Source organism: Aquarana catesbeiana, linkage group LG04, assembly GCF_042186555.1.
Source record: "Aquarana catesbeiana isolate 2022-GZ linkage group LG04, ASM4218655v1, whole genome shotgun sequence".
NCBI classification, from domain to species: Eukaryota; Metazoa; Chordata; class Amphibia; order Anura; family Ranidae; genus Aquarana; species Aquarana catesbeiana.
This window is the reverse complement of record NC_133327.1, coordinates 35,555,924-35,576,335: the sequence shown is the minus strand read 5'-3', so window position 1 is coordinate 35,576,335 and position 20,412 is coordinate 35,555,924. Positions and strand designations below refer to the sequence as shown.

The window sequence follows — 20,412 nt, the reverse complement described above, 5'->3', positions numbered from 1 at the left end:
TGTATAGCCATCAATGCAAGTGAATGGCAGTACGTGGCCAGCTGCTCGTAAACACAAATGGCTTCTGCATCAGCATTTACCCAAGCATGCATGTTTGGGGATACACACTATATGCGGTACTTGCATTGATGGCTGTACATGACCCCGCAGCTCTCCAGGTGCTGAAGTTGCCAGACATTGTATGCTTCAAGATTTAGGAGTGTGTGAACGTCCATGTGCACAAGGAAAAAGAAACGGAGCTCTGGAAGCTGTTCCCATACAAAGGCAGGCAGGAAGACAAATGACTAGTAAACAGTATTGCCTGTGGTCTCCCTGTAGTTGATCTTTCTCCATTACCGAATTACCACTGCCTTGCTCTGCATTGTGTCTGTGTGGTGGCGGCCATCTTAATAGAAGCAGGACTTTGTGGAGGTGGCCATCTTAATAGAAGCAGGACTTTGCATCCGCATGTCAGAACCTCCCTCTGATGACTAGTAAATTTATGAATAGAGAGGTATGAGGCAGGGAGGTGGAAGAAGCATATATCTACATAATGAATAAAGCAGAAGCAGGGAGATCCTTGCACTGCAGCTCCTTGGGTACACATTCCTCTCTAGCAAAAAGAACAGTGAGCAGCACACCAAATTTTACTTCAAACCTTCTGAGAATAGCAGTCAGAGGCAACAGTGCCTAGGATCTCACACTGCAAACAAAGATCCTAGGGCAGTGATGGCGAACCTTGGCACCCCATATGTTTTGGAACTACATTTCCCATGATGCTCAACTACACTGCAGTGCAGAGTGCATGAACATCATGGGAAATGTAGTTCCAAAACATCTGGGGTGCCAAGGTTTGCCATCACCGTCCTAAGGTATTGAATAGGAATGTCTAGGCACATCCACATACCAAAAAGGCACTGCTATTTTCAGGTGGAATTTCAGCAAAAATATAGTTTTCAGAATATGGAGTAGGCACATTAAACATAGTAAATCTTCCACTTTAAAGGGTCAAGGCCACAATGTTTACACGGCTTCAGCGTATAATGTTTTTGAGGAAGGTACCATGCATTTTTTTAAAATTTAGAATTGGATAAAATGAATTAAATGGTGACTTCCCATACAGCGTGCCACAGTGGGATTGAATTACTAAAACTGGAGAGTGAAAATTCTGGTGCAGCTCTGCATAGAAACCAATTCCAGCTTTTATTTTCAAAGCTTAATTAAACAAGCTGAAGTTAGAAGCTGATTGGCTACCATGCACAGCTGCACCAGATTTGCACGTTCCAGTTTTAGTAAATCAACCCCATTGTGTTCTCATAAGGGCTCATTTACACCACAACACGTGCCACACTAACCCACTGCATGTACATGTGGTGTAGATTGACATTCATCACCCCAATGCATTCCTGTGTATATTGGGGTGCTGGACACTATACATTACAGTTAGCTGCAACTACTTGAACATCTCTGGCAGTGTTTCAGCTTATCCCAACCCCTGTTAAGGATAACCAAGCAGGATATACAGAGCGGAGAAATGGATAATGAGAAAACTGCACAATATATCTATCACAAGGAAAATTCTCTGCCTCTGGTAAAGAAAAATGATGCAATGAAAGAGGAAATAAAGGGAGGAAATTGGGCGTGAAATCCCTGTCAATATGCAATCGATTCTGTGAGAAAGATAATTATTCTCATGTGAAGTACAATGGATGACTGTTCTGTAGCAGAAAAAAAAGTTCTCAAGGTTCATCTATTACATGGGACTCATATAACCCTTTCCAATACAGGAAGATCAGGCAGGTTAAGGCGAGGTGGACCAAAAGCCCTGCACCGAAAACAACTAGCAAGGTCACCCCTTTATCACATATCCACACAGCTAGAGGCTTATTCCCCATGGAAAGCGGACCTGTCACATACACACAACATTACTGCCCAACAGATGTCACCTTCTGGCTGCCCAGAAGACCCCACCCCAGGCAGACTCTAAACTGTCCGTAAACTGTGTGTAAATTTAAAGCAGACCATCAGACATTTTTTGTTTCTTAAAGGGGTTGTAAAGTTATTTTTTTTTTTTTTTTAAAATAACAAACATGTTATACTTACCTTCACTGTGCAGCTCGTTCTGCACAGAGTGGCCCCGAACCTGCTCTTCTGGGGTCCCTCGGCGGCTGTTTCAGCTCCTCCCCGCAAGCATTTACCACCTTCATGTGAGCTCCCTCGCACAGTGGTGAGTGCTTGCGGGCGCGCTCCCGTGATACAGCCGGCGGCTATAGCCGCTCGCTGTATCACTCGGCCCCGCCCCCCGGCACGCCGCGTCATCGGATGTGATTGACAGCAGCGCGAGCCAATGGCTGCGCTGCTTTCAATCCATCCACTGCAGCCAATCAGCGACCAGGCTGAGCTGCAATGAAGCTGACGAGGACGAGGAGCGAAGATTCGAGGCGTCAGGTAAGTAAAACGGGGGGCCTGGGGGCGGCGGTACTGTCAAAAGTTTTTTCACCTTAATGCATAGAATGCATTAAGGTGAAAAAATTTTTACCTTTACAACCCCTTTAACAAAAATGAAGGAAAATCTCCCAATGTGCACAGACCACAATTAAACATGACAAGGGTTTAAACTAGGGGTTTCCAAACCTTTTAAGCAAAAGGCCAGTTTACTGTCCGTCAGGCTTTAGGTGGTCAAGACTATTGGCCAGTGGGAGTAAACCATGCACCATCAGTTTTAAAGGGAGGAATTGTGCACCAATGTTGGCATCAGTGGAAGGAACGGTGCCCCATCATTAGTTTCAGTTGGAGGAATGAGATGGCCCATCATTGGTAGCTAGAAGAAGGGTGCACTAAGGGTGGGATACAGGAGAGTAAAGAGCCACATCTGGCCCCTGGGCCACAGTTTGGAGACCACTGGTTTAAAACCTTCCCTGCTACAGCCAAAATTAAAAATAAATGTTAATGTAAAATTTTTCTTGGAGTCCATTGACTTACACATTCATGAACTGTGGGCTGCACTGAGGGAAAAGCTATTTGTACTTTCATTCTGGCCCTCATCATTTATTCCATAAAGTCTTTTTTAATGTCTTTATCGCACCTCTGGCAATGTGTTTTGTCATCCTTGTACCATTTGGAAAAGAATATTTCTTCTTACAATACCAATTTACTGACCAGACTATAGGTACACATTATGCTGTGATGGTGGATAACATTAATAGGAATCATTTAAAAGGTCCAAAAAATAAACAAATTTGTCAGACAAATGTAACTTCTTACATGTCAATTAGGGCCTGAAGGGATAGAAACCTATCATCTACTGTACCCTAACAATCATCCAAATGTAGAAGGTAGAAGGTAGAAGATCCTACAAGCAAATAAAACTTTAGCCTTTCTCCTGTAGGGCCCCCTAGTGGCAGAAATGCACATTTGAGAACTGCATTGAGAATTACAATGTTACTTGAATTGTATTCCAGGATTTGCTTGTCTTCAGCTGAGAGAACTTGCAATAATTTACCGTATTATTCGCTCCATAAGACGCACCCCCCCCCAAAAAAATGGGGGGAAATGTCTGTGCGTCTTATGGAGCGAATATTGACCAGACCTCCCCCCCCGACCCGGATACAAGCTATCTTCCTGGCTCTGTCCTTCCGTCTGTGACTGCACGGCTCTGTCTTTCCTCTCCTCTCTGACCACTGGGAACGGAGTGTGTTAAGCCCGCCTGTGATTGCCGCTGCACAGCTGCTTGTATAAACCCGGACACCATCCACCTGTTTGGCTCTGTTCCCTGGAGTATTTGGATCCTCCAAAAACTCCCCCCTTATTTGACATCTGACAGTTTGAGAGTGGGAACCTCCCCCACACCCTCCGTGAACATCTTGCTGTCTCTACACAGGATCAGGGTCAGTGACAGCCAGCGTCTTATGGTCAGGTGCGTCTTATGGAGCGAAAAATACGTTAAGACTAGCCCAGATCCTTCTCTTCTTGGGTCCCTCTTTGGTGCTCCTGGCCCCTCCCTCCTGTTGAGTGCCCCCACAGCAAGCAGCTTTCTATGGGGGCACACAAGCTGAGCCACAGCTCCGTGTGTCCATTCAGACACAGAGCTCCGACCTGGCCCGTCCCCTTTCTCTCCTCATTGGTTGAATTACTTTGACAGCAGCGTGAGCCAATGGCGCCACACTGCTGTCTCAGCCAATGGGGAGGGAAGTCTAGGGCAGCCGAGACACTCCTGCAACATCGCTGGATAGAGATGGGGCTCAGGTAAGTATTAGAGGGTCTGAGGGGGGGCTGCTGCACACAGAGGGTTTTTTATTTTAATGCATAGAATGCATTAAGATAAAAAAACTTTTGTCTTTACAACCACTTAAAGGGCTTCATGTTATATGGTTTAAATACTGTCATAGATAAATTATTTATCATTGTAAAATAACATTCTACACTTTTTTTTTTCCAGAGAAAAAAAGGCTTTGAAAAAAAACATAAAAAAAAACTTAAAGCGTTTGTTAACCCCCATCAAAAAAAATCCTGTTCCTTTGAAGCATGTTATACAGCACAGTGCTTGTGCTGTGTCATTTGGCCCCTGTCATTTGTAACACCTGAAATACCTGGCTGCTCCTGCCTGGTTCTGCCCTCCCCTTTGTAAAGTGACCACGATATATCAGGGATGCTGAGCCCTGACACCGTGGTAATTTTATGTGCCTCCGTCATCCTCTGCGTCTCCAGTCATTCCACTGTCCTCTTCCCCCTCCCTTCCCTGCCTGTCAGCTCAGTGTCCGTGCCCGCCCCCTTCCTATCCTGCTGCTCAAATTAGGGTTAAATTGACACTATCCTCTTGGTTTATTCATGTAATGTCCCCCTGTGACTGTGCTTTATAAAATAATGCAGCTATATACTTGTTTACAGAGCGCCGATCAGTGCTTACCTGACCCGTCACCTCTCTCCTCTTCACCTCCTGACTGACATCAGCAGGGGATCCTCGGCCCCGCCAGCTGCAGCTGTCAGGCCAGAGAGAGGAAAGAGGCGGCGGGTCATGCGAGTGCCGATGGGTGCTCTGTAAACAGGTACTGTATATGGCTGCATTATTTTATAAAGCACAGTCACAGGGGGACATTACATGAATAAACCAAGAGGATAGTGTTAAGGTAACCCTGCAGGTTAACAACCACTTTAATTTTTCCAGGCCTCCCCATCTCTACCTATAACAAAACAGGATGTGAGAGGAAATTCCGGTGGCCCCCCAGGGTCACCAGAACTAGTGTCTCATTGGAAGATTTCCCTTCTATTTATATACTGGGGAGAACCCAAAATGTGGGATTTTATTTTACTTTTGTTGATGGCAAACAGTACAAATAGAGAGGGTGAATCTCCCTAACAGGGACACATATGGCAAGAAAAGCTTGACAGGGGTTCTAATCTCCGTCCACTCTATCCAAAAACTAGAAAAAAAAGGTTTACCTTTAGTTACCGTATATAGTCGAGTATAAGCCGAGTTTTTCAGCATATTTTTTGGGGGTTAAAAGGCTTATACTCAAGTCACTGTGCTCATCTGCAGCCTCATGCCCCTGATCTCCCGGTGCTGTAACATGCAGTCTAGTCGGCGGCCGTGCAGTATAACAAAGCCCTGCCTTCTCCTCATCCTTGACAGATGGAACACTGACTCACTGCTGGGAAACTGAATCAGTGTTCCGTCATGGACAAGGAGAAGGTGGGTCTTTGTTACACTGCACAGCCGCCGACTAGACTGCATGTCACAGCGCCGGTGTTCTGGTGATCAGGTACATGAGGCTGCAGATGGACACAGTGAGGTATGCAGATGGCACAGTGGGGCATGAAGATGGCACAGTGAGGCATGAAGATGGCACAGTGAGGCATGAAGATGGCACAGTGAGGCATGAAGATGGCACAGTGAGGCATGAAGATGGCACAGTGAGGCATGAAGATGGCACAGTGGGGCATGAAGATGGCACAGTGGGGCTGCAAATGGGCATAGTGAGGTTGCAAATGGGCATAGTGAGGTTGCAAATGGGCACAGTGAGGCTGCAAATGGGCACAGTGAGGCTGCAAATGGGCATTGTTGACCCTCTTTTCCACTTACAGTAGCTGCTGCATTTCCCACCATAGGCTTATACTCGAGTCGATTTTCCCAGTTTTTTGTGGTAAAATTAGGTGCCTCGGCTTATATTCGGGTCGGCTTATACTCGAGTATATACGGTATACTTTCAGCCTGCAGATGAACATGACCAGGAGATTCAGGGGAGAGGGGGAGATTGCGGGATACATAGGCTCTATGTCCGGGTCTGTGCACACATCCCTGTGTACCTGTCAAATTTGGCTGTGCTTGTGAGCCCACACAGCCGATGTGTACCCATTCACTTTCTATGGGCTGCCTGCACGCAACGCAGTGGTAGGAATAGAAAGAGAACAAACAGCTCTTGGTTGCTGCACAGGGATGAGCATCTATGTGAATGAGCCCTATCTGCCACATGTCTTCTGTACTTGTATGCCATACTTTTCTAGAGGAGTGACTTCTAAGGCTGCATCCACACCTGAGCATTTCGCTTTCAAGCAGAAAGTCGTGCATTTTTACAGCGTTTTTGCACAGGTCAAAAGGTCACCAATGCAAAAAGTAGAAAAATGCCTGTAATCTGCCCAAAAAGAAGCTCATGTACTTTATTGAGCTTCAGGCATTTTGCTTCAGGCTACAAAATGCTCAGATGTGAACAGGGGCGATTTAAATGAATGGGATCTTGCTTGGTGGGCATTTTACGAGCTGAAAACGCTCAGGTGTGAATGCAGCCTAAAGTATTTAAGGCTGAACTCCAGTAAAAACTTTTTTTGGGATACAGCACCAGTCAAATCATTTACCTCTATTGAAGAGTATCCTACTTGTCACTGGTTACAGTACAAAATCCACCCTTCGGTGAAGCCAGATACTACACAGGAGCGTGGCGATCTTCCAGTGCTCAGAGGCAGCAGCTATGGTAGTGAAGGATTTTGCCATTTGCCCTCCCCTTTCTCTCCCCTCATCCACTCACAATACTCTTTGAGTCCTTTTCTAAGAAATGCAAACAAGTTTGTGAATGGACAAGGGAAGAGAAAGAGCTGTTGCCTCTCATTCACGCAGCACTGGAAGATCACAGATCCTTTATGTATCCAGCATCACTGAAGGGGAGATTTGTACCATATCTCATGGCATAGGATACTCTAAATTTGACTGGTGCTGTATTCCAAGTAAATAATTTACAAACAATTTAAAACAATGAAGCAAGAGCCAGGTACCGTATATACTTGAGTATAGGCCGACCCGAATATAAGCCGAGGCACCTAATTTTACCACAAAAAAATGGGAAAACTTATTGACTCGAGTATAAGCCTAGGGTGAGAAATGCAGCAGCTACTGGGTAAACAATGCCCATCTTCAGCCTCACTGTGCCCATCTGCAGCCTCACTGTACCCATCTGCAGCCTCACTGTGCCCATTTGCAGCCTCACTGTGCCCATCTGCAGCCTCACTGTACCCATCTGCAGCCTCACTGTACCCATCTGCAGCCTCACTGTGCCCATTTGCAGCCTCACTGTGCCCATTTGCAGCCTCATTGTGCCCATGATACCTAAAAAACAGTGGGTGTCTCCAATCCTGGAGGATTGCGTTTATGATTTTCTTTTGAAAATACAACTTACCATATATACTCAAGTATAAGCCGAGTTTTTCAGCACATTTTTTAGGCTGAAAAATCTCCCCTCGGCTTATACTCGAGTGAGGGTGCCCATCTGCAGCTGTACCTGTGATTACTAAAACAGCAGGTGTCTCCCGCTGTGTCATGCCCTTCTGCAGCTGTACCTTTGATAACTAAAACAGCAGGCGTCTCCCACTGCGTCATGTAGTCTGTTCGGCGGCCGTCCATTGTAACAAAGCCCTGCCTCCTCCTCATCCGTGATAGACGGAACACTGATACAGTTTCCCAGCAGTGTTCCTCTATCATGGACGAGGAGGAGGCGGTGCTTTGTTACAATGGAGGGCCGCACAGACTGCATGACACAGTGGGAGACACCTGCTGTTTTAGTAATCACAGGTACAGCTGCAGATGGGCACCCTCACTCGAGTATAAGCCAAGGGGGGATTTTTCAGCCTAAAAAAATGTGCTGAAAAACTCGGCTTATACTTGAGTATATATGGTAAGTTGTATTTTCAAAAGGAAATCATAAACGCAATCCTCCATATAGCATATGCTACAAGGGAGTGACTTGATGACCAGCCACTCTCTGCTAATGAGATTAGGTGCAGGACCTGGTCATCAGTGAAAGAAACTGATAACGCAGCACCAAAGCCTTTACTAATAAAAAGACCTTTATAGCTCATTTACACAAGAATTGCTCTCTGAGGAGCGATCTATGGTCAGACTGCTCTTTGGAGGGCATTTGACAGGTAGGGAAGAGGCTTTACATTGCCCCCTCGCCACCTGTTATAACCCCTTAAACTGCACACCCGCACACCACAACCGCATGTATTCAGTTGAATGGGTCACTTTCAGCGGGTAACATGATTTCTGCTGTGCCGTGATGAAAACCTGTGGCATATGTATACCTTCCTCCGCTGACTTTGCAGCTTGGGGGGGACAGTTGGGATGTGGTAAAAACGAGGCTCAACCAAATGTTTTTTACACCCCCCCACCACCACCAACCACATATATAAAAAAATGCTTTAAAGTCACACTTAGGAGTACATTTTAACACTGTCGTTTCTTATCCAGAGTCCAGCAGTAACAGCCCCTTCTCCCCTCCCCCTGCCATGTACCATGTAAGGTTTGCATCCAGAAAGCCATCTTGTACTCACACTAAGTGCGATAGGTCTAGTGGTTTCTCGGGGTGTTCTGGAAAGACGGGATGAGGAGGTTCTCTGCTGGGAACGCAGCCAAGAGACTTGCCGATTGCGTGAGTTAGCTTCTTTGCCGGCGATTTCTGCAGAAAGACGGGCAGACGGCGTTAGGAGAGGCGGTCTAACAATAAATCATTCCGTGCCATTATTATTACTTTCTAACGAAGACACCAAGCCCAGTCCTGGATGCCGATCAGAAATCTTGCCGATTGGCGTATATGCAAACAGACATTATTAAAGAAATGCATTTTATTGGATTTTAATCTGTTTAAACCATTCTTTAAAGTAAGGTTCAGACTTTTTTTTTTCACAGTTCTTTTTCATAGCTGGTTTGTCCACTAACCAATGCGCAGATTTTAAAAACACGTGTAAAACAGAAGAATTGCAGAAAACAAACCGCAACCTCTTACTAACTGCAAAGTAAAAACTACAAAGCAGTGAGAATAAAATAGCAGCATGATGCAGTTTCAACCGCCCTATAGCAGATTTTCTGCTACAGGGCGGCCCCGCTGCGCAGGATCATGTATATATACACGATCTTGCACTTCCGGATATCAGGTGCAAGTGTAGAATCACAGCGGGTCCCGAGCACCCAGCGATCGTTCTGCACAAAGGCAGAGCGGCAATCTGCCTATGTAAACAAGGCAGATTGCCGTTCTGTCAGTACAGAGGGCATGGATCTTGTGTTCCTGGAATGCAGGAACACCGATCCATGCCTTCCCTTACTTAGTAAAAGCACCTCCCCCACTACACTGAAACACCAGCTAGGCACACAGTTAACCCTTTGATCGCCCTAGATGTTAACCCCTTCCCAGCCAGTGTCATTAGTACAGTGACTGTGCATATTTTATAGCACTGATCACTGTATTAGTGTCACTGATTGCCAAAAAAAAGTGTCAAAAGTGTAAGTAAGGTGTTGGATTGTCTGCCGCAATATAGCAGTCCCAATAGGAAAAGCCGGCAACTCCATGTTACATAGTTACATAGTAGGTGAAAAAAGACACAAGTCCATCAAGTCCAACCTATATGTCCATATCCAAATGTAAAAGCTTATTGGTACATGTAAAAAGCTACAAGGCCGACACGTTTTGGCACACCGCCTTGGTCACAGCTATGACCAAGGCAGTGTGCCAAAACGTGTCAGCCCTTGTATCTTTTTACCAGATACAAGGGCTTTGTTTTACCAAAAATATGTAGCAGAATACATATTGGCCCAAATTTATGAAGAAATTTTGATTTAAAATTTTTTTCTGGATATGTTTTATAGCAGAAAGTAAAAAAAAAAATTGCTGAAAATTTTGACTTTTTTTTGCATTTTTTGATTGGATGGGTTTTAGAGCAGAAAGTAATAAAAAAAGTGTTTTTTACACACATATATATATATATATATATATATATATATATATATATATATATATATATATATATATATATATATATATATATATATATATATATATATATATAAAAAATATTGTTATGCCCCGTACACACGGTCGGACATTGATCGGACATTCCGACAACAAAATCCTAGGATTTTTTTCCGACGGATGTTGGCTCAAACTTGACTTGCATACACACGGTCACACAAAGTTGTCGGAAAATCCGATCATTCTGAACGCGGTGACGTAAAACACGTACGTCGGGACTATGAACGGGGCAGTAGCCAATAGCTTTCATCTCTTTATTTATTCTGAGCATGCGTGGCACTTTGTGCGTCGGATTTGTGTACACACAATCGAAAATTCCGACAACGGATTTTGTTGTCGGAAAATTTTATAGCCTGCTCTCAAACTTTGTGTGTCAGAAAATCCGATGGAAAATGTGTGATGGAGCCCACATAAGGTTGGAATTTCCGACAACAAGGTCCTATCACACATTTTCCGTCGGAAAATCCTATCGTGTGTACGTGGCATAAGTCATTTTAAAAAAAAAAAAAAAAAAACAGAGGTGATCAAATACCACCAAATGAAAGCTATACTTGTGGTAAAAAAAAAAAAAAAAAAAAGGACATACATTTTAATTGGGTACAGTGTCGCTAGACCGCGCAATTGTCAGTTAAAGTAAGTCAGTCCCATATCGCAAAAAATGACCTGGTCATGAAGGGGGGTAAATCTTCCGGAGCTGAAGTACTACACAAAAGGGAATGCAAAAAAGAAAAAGAAAAGGCACACATTAAATTGAGGGCCCCCTGCTTTAACCCCCCGGTCTAAAACTTGGCTGTCCCTGATCCAGCAAGATATCAGCTGTGCAGCTTGTACAAGCTGCACAGATTTTCGGAAATTCCTGCAGGCCAGGCCCCCCATATGCTGTAAACTCTGTATTGCATCCTATGGAGAGTTGGTACACTTTACGTGGCAGTCCACACACAACTAATAAAGGAGGATGCTGGAGATTCCTGTACTTAAGTTATTAGCTCTGTGCACCATTTCAAGGGGTCCAGCTGCTCCCCAGCTCACAAAATAGTTTTTATTAAAACACAAGTACTGCCAAAGTTTAAAAAACGCATCAGGATAAGGGCAATACCTTACAGTCAGTAGGATGTATACCTTGTGCTGATGCCCTTTCTATTAGCTGAAATCCTTCTCCGTCCATGTCCTGCCATGGTAATCTTCCAGTGCGTGGGGAGGTAAATAGAATGAACGGGCTGTCACATCACAGGCGCGCATGAAGAATACAAACAAACGGCAACTGACCCAACCTTTAACTGGCCTGAATAGCACGGAGCACATGGAAGGGCGACTCAAGTCAAACAAAGAAAAATTCCCAGCTCAACTTACTTTAGTTTGCAAACATTTGCAAAATAAATGCGTAAGCTACAGGGGCTGCGACAAGGCACCCCAGTATTATCTGCAGTCCTAACTAAATTTTGAGAGCCTTCATAGTAGGAACACATACACTATATTGTCAACAGTATTGGGGCGCCTTCCTTTACACGCACATGAACGTTAACGGCATCCCGGTCTTATGCCCCGTACACACGGTCGGATTTTCCGATGGAAAAAGTGTGATGGGACCTTGTTGTTGGAAATTCCGACCGTGTGTAGGCTCCATCACACATTTTCCATCGGATTTTCCGACACACAAAGTTTGAGAGCAGGATATACAATTTTCCGACAACAAAATCCGTTGTCGGAAATTCCGATCGTGTGTACACAAATCTGACGGACAAAGTGCCACGCATGCTCAGAATAAATAAAGAGATGAAAGCTATTGGCCACTGCCCTGTTTATAGTCCCGACGTACGTGTTTTAAGTCGCCGCGTTTAGAACGATCGGATTTTCCAACAACTTTGTGTGACCGTGTGTATGCAAGACAAGTTTGAGCCAACATCCGTCGGAAAAAATCCTAGGATTTCGTTGTCGGAATGTCCGAACAAAGTCCGACCGTGTGTACGGGGCATTAGTCTGTAGGGTTCAATATTGAGTTGGCCCACCCTTTGCAGTTATAACAGCTTCAACTCTTCTGGGAAGGCTGTTCACAAGGTTTAGGAGTGTGTCTATGGGAGTGTTTGACCATTCTTCCAGAAGTACATTTGTGAGGTCAGGCACTGATGTTGGACAAGAAGGCCTGGCTCGCAGGCTCCACTCTAATTCATCCCAAAGGTGTTCTATCGGGCTGAGGTCAGGACTCTGTGCAGGCCAGTCAAGTTCCTCCAACCCAAACTCGCTCATCCATGTCTTTATGGACCTTGCTTTATGCACAGGTCCAAATCATTTGGTGGAGGGAGGATTATGGTGTGGGGTTGTTTTTCAGTGGTTGGGCTTGGCCTATTGGTTCCAGTGAAGGGAACTCTTAAGGCATCAGCATACCAAGACATTTTGGACAATTTCATGCTCCCAACTTTGTGGGAACAATTTGGGGATGGCCCCTTCCTGTTCCAATATGACTGCGCACCAGTGCACAAAGCAAGGTCCATAAAGACATGGATGAGCGAGTTTGGGGTGGAGGAACTTGACTGGCCTAACAATATAGTGTATATTAGTAATGGATAGATTGAGGGCAGGTTTGCCTGGAGGGAGCCCACCCCTCAAAAGGCACAGGAGCTCACTGAACACCCAGCAAATAGCACAATGGCAGCAAAGGTGACTATGCCCACACTTTCCGCCCAGCGTCACTATTCATAGAAGTGTTACTACAGCTTTTATGAATAAAACATGATATATGAATAGAGGAGACGGACCTATCAATCATTAACCAGTCCTCCACTCTGTGCATCCAGGGTCAAATATCTGCAGCTAAATGTGCATTGCATTTAGCTGCAGATAGCTGGAGTACGTTGACACGCTTCCCCTTTTCTTCCCTGAATTTTTGTTCTCATTTATGCTGTCATGTTGGTGTTCATTCTTTGCAGACGTGGTCCAACAATAGTTAGTAAGCTGTCAAAGATGGACACTGACAGTCTGGTAAAGTTGAGGTTCTGATTTCTTCATACATCAGGGCAAAATATCCCTGAGTTAGATGCTGGGATGTACCGATCTTCACTTCACTTGCCTCACTCTGCCTCAGGGCCAATTTACACCAGAACACATGGGAAAGATGGGAAAGGCGCGTGCCATGCGAGTTTCCCGCAGGTGACTGCACTGCCCTTGTGATCTGCATGCAGGTGCCAAATAATTATTAACAGCACCCCAAACGCACATCACAATGCTGTGCGTTTGTGGACACCAAATCGTATGGTACTGTACTCAAGCAGGCACAGCAACTTTGCTCTGCACTCCTTTTCAATTATACAGCTCTATCTCCTTGCTCAGAAAACTACCAACAAAGTGGAAGAGGAGGTGCCTGGGGTATAACATCCCCCCAAGAATGGGGTATTGAAAAAAAAATGCCTGAAAACGCTAACGTACCTAAATTGCATCTAAAGCGGAACTACACTGCATCTCAACACCACAAACGCTATTTAATTCACTTTTGGTATTCAAAGCGAACTCCCCCATCAATCCATGTCTCCATGCTTTATTTTGTTGACAAATCACTTTCTGGCCGTGACCATCTTGAGTAAGGGCAAATTATTCATGTAGCATTTACTTCCTGGAATCCATCTGCCCTTAGCTCAGGCATGCATGCAGGAGAGCTTAGCAGAGAAAACCCCTCCTCCTCTCCTCCTTAAAGTGGTTGTAAAGTCAGAAGGTTTTTTACCTTAAGGCATTCTATGCCTTAAGATAAAAAAAACCTTCTGTTTGCAGCAGCCCCCCTCATACTTACCTGATCCCATCTCTATCCAGCAATGTTGCAGGAGCGCCTCAGCTGCCCGAGACTCTCCCTCCTCTTTGGCTGAGAGGGCAGCGTGGCGCCATTGGCTCCCGCTGCTGTTAATCAAGTTCAGTGAGCCAATGAGGAAAGAGTGGGAGCAGGGCAGGGCTGCGACTCCATGTCTGAATAGACACAGGGAGCTGCGGCTCGGCTAGGGTGCCCCCGTAGCAAGCTGCTTGCTGTGGGGGCACGGAGCACCGAAGAAGAACCCGAGAAGAGGAGGATCTGGGTTGCTTTGTGCAAAACCACAACACAGAGCAGGTAAGTATAACATGTTTGTTATTTTTAACAAAAAAAAACGAGACTTTACAATCACTTTAAGACTCCAGTGATGTATGACATAATTTTCCTAGGCAAGAAACCAGGAAGTAACTAAAGAAATGTAAAAAAAAGTTAAAAACAAGTAAACATGATATAGTTTCCTATTTACTAATGCTAGCAGCATAAGGACTAACACCAGGCACTGTTGAATGAGAGAGTGAAGTTACGCTTTAAACATATTTACAAACCGCAACTATCTACAGGAAATATTTCAACCTCTTCATTTGCAGATTACTGGCGTTAAACAGCTGTCAGATACAAACATCAGTGTGAATGTAGCCTTAGTAACTAGGCAGTGACAACTTAGCAACCCTTAAATCAGGAGTCCCCTCTTAGGACAGAGCCCCATTATATATCAGTGTTTCCCTTATATACAATAACAAAGAAGGGACACAAAGGAGAGGTAAAGGGAGTGCTGCTCACCCCTGGTATTGAAAACAAAAAGAAAAGAAGAGGGTTTCCCCAAGATGGGGTTTTTTTGGCAGCAAAATTCAAATTATTGAACCAATGTTGTATAAAAAGAGTTGTATTTTATTGTACAAAAATAATTTAACAGCAAGGTTAAAAAATGAGCTCTGATATAGAGTGTTTACAGACCTTATAGGATCAGACACACATTATACAGACATATTTTCATAACAATATTCAACAAATATTGTCAACATCAAAAACCCAAAGAACACACTTAAAAGGCACACCCATAGTATGTATCAAAACATTATATCGAGAGATATAATGTGTGTTCTTTGGGTTTTCGCTGCAGGTGTTGCCTGCTCCCCAACCGATCGTCTGGCCGGATGGGGGGAGACTTGCAGTGTGACTTCTCGTAAGCCACATCGGTGGATTATTTGCTCCGGCGCTGGTGGCCGTGCCGGTGGAGGTGTCATATGACCTCTTTGGGAGAGAGAATAGGCATTTGGTTTTAAAAGGGGACCCGTATATAGGAAGCCTCTTACTTTTAGGACACGCATTATTGGGTAAATATACCGTATTGAATATTGCACATTAGTTTCATTTTCAGTTTCATTATACGCAATTAAGTTCTTACACATATACCCCTTTTGTATATTTCTTAACAGACTGACCTCTGAAGAAGACCTTGGATAGATAGGTTGAAACGCGTCAGTTTTTTGATGTTGACAATATTTGTTGAATATTGGTATGAAAATATGTCTGTATAATGTGTGTCTGATCCTATAAGGTCTGTAAACACTCTATATCAGAGCTCATTTTTTAACCTTGGTGTTAAATTATTTTTGTACAATAAAATACAACTCTTTTTATACAACATTGGTTCAATCATTTGAATTTTGCTGCCAAAAAACCCATCTTGGGGAAACCCTCTTCTTTTGTTTTTGTTCCCTTATATACAGTATCTCACAAAAGTGAGTACACCCCCTCACATTTTTGTAAATATTGTATTCTATCTTTTCATGTGACAACACTGAAGAAATTACACTTTGCTACAATGTAAAGTAGTGAGTGTACAGCTGGTATAACAGTGTAAATTTTCTATCCCCTCAAAATAACTTAACACACAGCCATTAATGTCTAAATCGCCTGCAACAAAAGTGAGTACACCCCTAAGTGAAAATGTCTAAATTGGGCCCAATTAGCCATTTTCCTTCCCTGGTGTCATGCGACTTGTTAGTGTTACAAGGTCTCAGGTGTGAATGGCGAGCAGGTGTGTTAAATTTGGTGTAATCGCTCTCACTCTCTCATACTAGTCAATGGAAGTTCAACATGGCACCTCATGGCAAAGAACTCAAAGAATTGTTGCTCTACATAAAGATGGCCTAGGCTATAAGAAGATTGCCAAGACCCTGAAACTGAGCTGCAGCACGGTGGAAAAGACCATACAGCGGTTTAACAGGACAGGTTCCACTCAGAACAGGCCTCGCCATGGTCGACCAAAGAAGTGGAGTGCACAGGCTCAGTGTCATATCCAGAGGTTGTCTTTGTGAAATAGATGTTGGAGTGCTGCCAGCATTGCTGCAGAGGTTGAAGGGGTGGGGGGGGGGGGGGGTCAGCCTTTCACTGGTCAGACCATACGCCGCACACTGCATCAAATTGGCCTGCATGGCTGTTGTCCCAGAAGGAAGCCTCTTCTAAAGATGATGCACAAGAAAGCCCGCAGTTTGCTGAACACAAGCAGACTAAGGACATGGATTACTGGAACCATGTCCTGTGGTCTGATGAGACCAAGATAAACTTATTTGGTTCAGATGGTGTCAAGCGTCTGTGGCGGCAACCAGGTGAGGAGTACAAAGACAAGTGCGTCTTGCCTACAGTCAAGCATGGTGGTGGGAGCGTCATGGTCTGGGGTTGCATGAGTGCTGCCGGCATTGGGGAGCTACAGTTCATTGAGGGAACCATGAATACCAAAATGTACTGTGACATACTTAAGCAGAGCATGATCCCCTTCCTTCGGAGACTGGGCCGCAGGGCAGTATTCCAACATGACAACGACCCCAAACACACCTCCAAGACGACCATTGCCTCTAAAGAAGCTAAAGGTAAAGGTGATGGACTGGCCAAGCATGTCTCCAGACCTAAACCCTATTGAGCATCTCTGGGGCATCTTCAAACAGAAGGTGGAGGAGCACAAAATCTCTAACATCAACCAGCTCTGTGATGTTGTCATGGAGGAGGGGAAGAAGACTCCAGTGGCAACCTGTGAAGCTCTGATGAACTCCATGCCCAAGAGGGTTAAGAAAGTGCTGGAAAATAATGGTGGCCACACAAAATATAAACTCTTTGGGCCCAATGCTAGCCCACCTGGCTCTCTGTAGCAGTACTTCTGCTCTTTATCCTGGTCACACAGACCACCGGATCCTTCAGTGTGGACGGCTTTACTTTAGCGGCCACAGCTCCGCTCTGGCCTTAGTCCCCAGGCTGTTTCACTGCCTCTTGCAGTCACAAGTGTTCTGGCTGCCTCCTGCAGCCCCTCCGACTCCTGGAGACCTCCTGTCTCTTGGTGTGGAGCAGTCTCCAACTGGGAGCCATGAGGTCTTCCCATACCCTCATTATAAGGGCTGTGCTCACCTGAGCACACACCCTACTGGTCATCTACAAAATCTGGACACAGGGTTGGAGATCCCGTCCCACCCAAGACACTATGGAATCTCCAAACTACAAAGCCCCATGACGGAATACCAAAATCTGGAGAAAGCTGTGAAAGTAGTTTTCTTCAGTCCCCATTTATGCTCTGCAGTCTTGCACCAAGCAAATGTGCATACCCTGTGTCACCCAAACTACCAATTTTGCATCTCCTACTGTCACAAAAGATATAATAAAATATTTACAAAAATGTGAGGGGTGTACTCACTTTTGTGAGATACTGTATATTTAAATCAGAGTTACCTCTAACATCAGAGCCCCCCCATATCAGAGGCCTCCCTATCACACCAAAGTCTCCCCTCCATCACACAAGAGCCCTCCCCCTTCACATTATAGTTTCTAACACCCCCTCCACTTTAAATCTTCACCATGGCTGCAGCAACATGGCAGAAGGCGGGAGGGTTAAGCAAGCAGGCCTTTCATCCATCATGCCCGCCCTGGAAGATGGCATCTGTTTCCATGATGCTGGTGGCCTGCTGCCAGCACCATGGCAACAAAGGATGCTGTGAATACTGGTTGCCCCCTCAGCTCCATGGGAACTAACGATGCCATGTGGCGGATTAGGGCAGGGCACAGTGCAGCCATGCCCACTGGGCATCACTAAAACTGTGTGGTGTCCCCACGCCCCTCCACTTCCTGATACCAATGTATCAGTAGTATGATATCAATGTATAACAGGAATCCTCACTCTGAAAAACTAATGTAGCCACCACATCTAAGGACTGCAATATATTATATAAAAATATTTATCTATGTTTATATAAGTTTAGGTGTTGGATTATATACTTTGACTCCAGTTGATTGCATGGTAGTGAAAGTATACATTTTAACAGAGATCAGTTATTTAGGATTTGTATAATATTAGTAGTTCTTATTTCACTAAACTATGTTGTAGCGATTGTTATTTTCAGCTTTATATGAAAAGAATGCTTTTTACAGCAAACACCAATCATTACAGCATTCTAAACGAAGCTCTCTGTGCTATAATAAAAACCTTGAAGTTCCCAAGGAGCACATTACACGAGCAATGGCCCACAAACAAGAAAAGCACCCTTCACTAAGCCCTATAATGGGAGGCCTATTGCAGAGGATGAGTCAGCACACAATGGCCTCCACCCAGCGGATCAGTAAGGAGCGATCTCCCTCCCTATCTATACAAGTATTACTGAGGGTATGTAACATCCTCAATGGAAGGTTGGAGGGGGAACATTATCTTCAGAACCTCAGACAATAGACTGTGTCCTTCAATCTGCAGGAATCTCGGCTTCAATAATAATCTAAACGCTCTCTGTTCTACAAAATATCAAAGGGTTTCTCTGATGAATGCATGAAAGTGCAGACACGTGGGGCTTACAAATAATAGATGTATCATCGCCTTCTGCTGCAAAATAGAACACCGTGTTCTCAGATAGAAATATGGACCAAAATCATCAACACGACTCATGACCATAAACTCAATGACATGTGAAATTCAGAGGCTGTTTTATAAAAGGGACCTAGAATGTGTGTATCCCTTTCAAGTATTTACTCCTCTTGACAATACTGATTGGCTTTTCTCTCCAGAAGGTTGGAGCCATCTTTATTCAGAGATCATCCACGGTCACCAACAACTTCTTGGACTGGAGATGCCGGCTCAGAAATGACACATCTAAATCTTAAAGTCTGTGCAGTTTTTGGCTGTAGCCACTCACCTTGTGGATTGATACAAAGTTACAGTGCCTTGAAAACTTATTCATACCCCTTGAAATTTTCTACATTTTGTCATGTTACAACCACAAATGGAAATGTATTTTATTGGGATTTTATGTGATAGACCAACACAAAGTGGCACATAATTGTGAAGTGGAAGGAAAATGAGAAATGGTTTTCAAAATTTTTTTACAAATAAATATGTGAAAAGTGTGTGAGTGTGTGTGTGTGTGTGTGTGTGTGTGTGTGTGTGTGTGGGTGGGGGGGGGGGGGGGGGCATTTGTATTCAGCCCCCCTGAGGCAATACTTTGTAGAACCATCTTTCTCTGCAATACAGCTCCAAGTCTTTTTGGGGATGTCTCTACCAGCTTTGCACATCTAGAGAGAGAGTGACATTTTTGCCCATTACTCTTTGCAAAATAGCTCAAGCTCTGTCAGATTGGATGGAGAGCGCCTTGCCAAAAACTATAAAATGGATTGAGGTCTGGACTTTGACTGGGCCATTCTAACACATGAATATGCTTTGAGCTAACCATTCCATTGTAGCTCTGGCTGTATGTTTAGGGTCGCTGTCCTGCAGGAAGGTGAACCTCCGCCCCAGTTTCAAGTCTTTTGCAGACTCTAACAGGTTTTCTTCTAAGATTGCCCTGTATTTGGCTCCATCCATCTTCCTATCAACTCTGACCAGCTTCCCTGTCCCTGCTGAAGAAAAGCATCCCCACAACATGATGTTGCCACCACCATGTTTCACGGTGGTGTGTTCAGGGTGATGTGCAGTGTTAGTCTTCTGCCACAGATAACATTTTGCTTTTAGGCCAAAAAGTTTAATTTTGGTCTCATCTGACAAGAGCACCTTCTTCCACATGCTTGCTATGTCCTCCACATGGCTTCTCACAAACTGCAAACTGGACTTCTTATGGTATTCTTTCAAACAATGGTTTTCTTCTTGCCATTCTTCCAAGGCCAGATTTGTGGAGTGCACGACTAATAGTTGTCCTGTGGATAGATTCTCCCACCTGAGCTGTGGATCTCTGCAGCTCCTCCAGCATTACCATTGGCCTCTTGGTTGCTTATCTGATTAATGCTCTTCTTGCTCGGCCTGTCAGTTTAGGTGGACTGCCATGTCTTGTTAGGTTTGCGGTTGTGCCATACTCTTTCCATTTTCGGATGATGGATTGAACAGTGCTC

The 20,412-nt window shown here is 44.5% G+C and overlaps 1 protein-coding gene across 8 annotated transcripts in view; it reads right to left on the bottom strand.

Moving 5' to 3' along the window:
• DTNB (dystrobrevin beta) overlaps nucleotides 1-20,412 on the bottom strand; it is a 235,251-nt gene that overhangs the window by 107,904 nt on the left and 106,935 nt on the right. For all 8 annotated transcript variants that reach the window (XM_073625026.1, XM_073625024.1, XM_073625027.1 and 5 more), the window contains one exon: nucleotides 8,797-8,921. In XM_073625026.1, coding sequence (XP_073481127.1) covers nucleotides 8,797-8,921 — 125 coding nt within the window. The remainder of the gene's footprint in view (nucleotides 1-8,796; nucleotides 8,922-20,412) is intronic.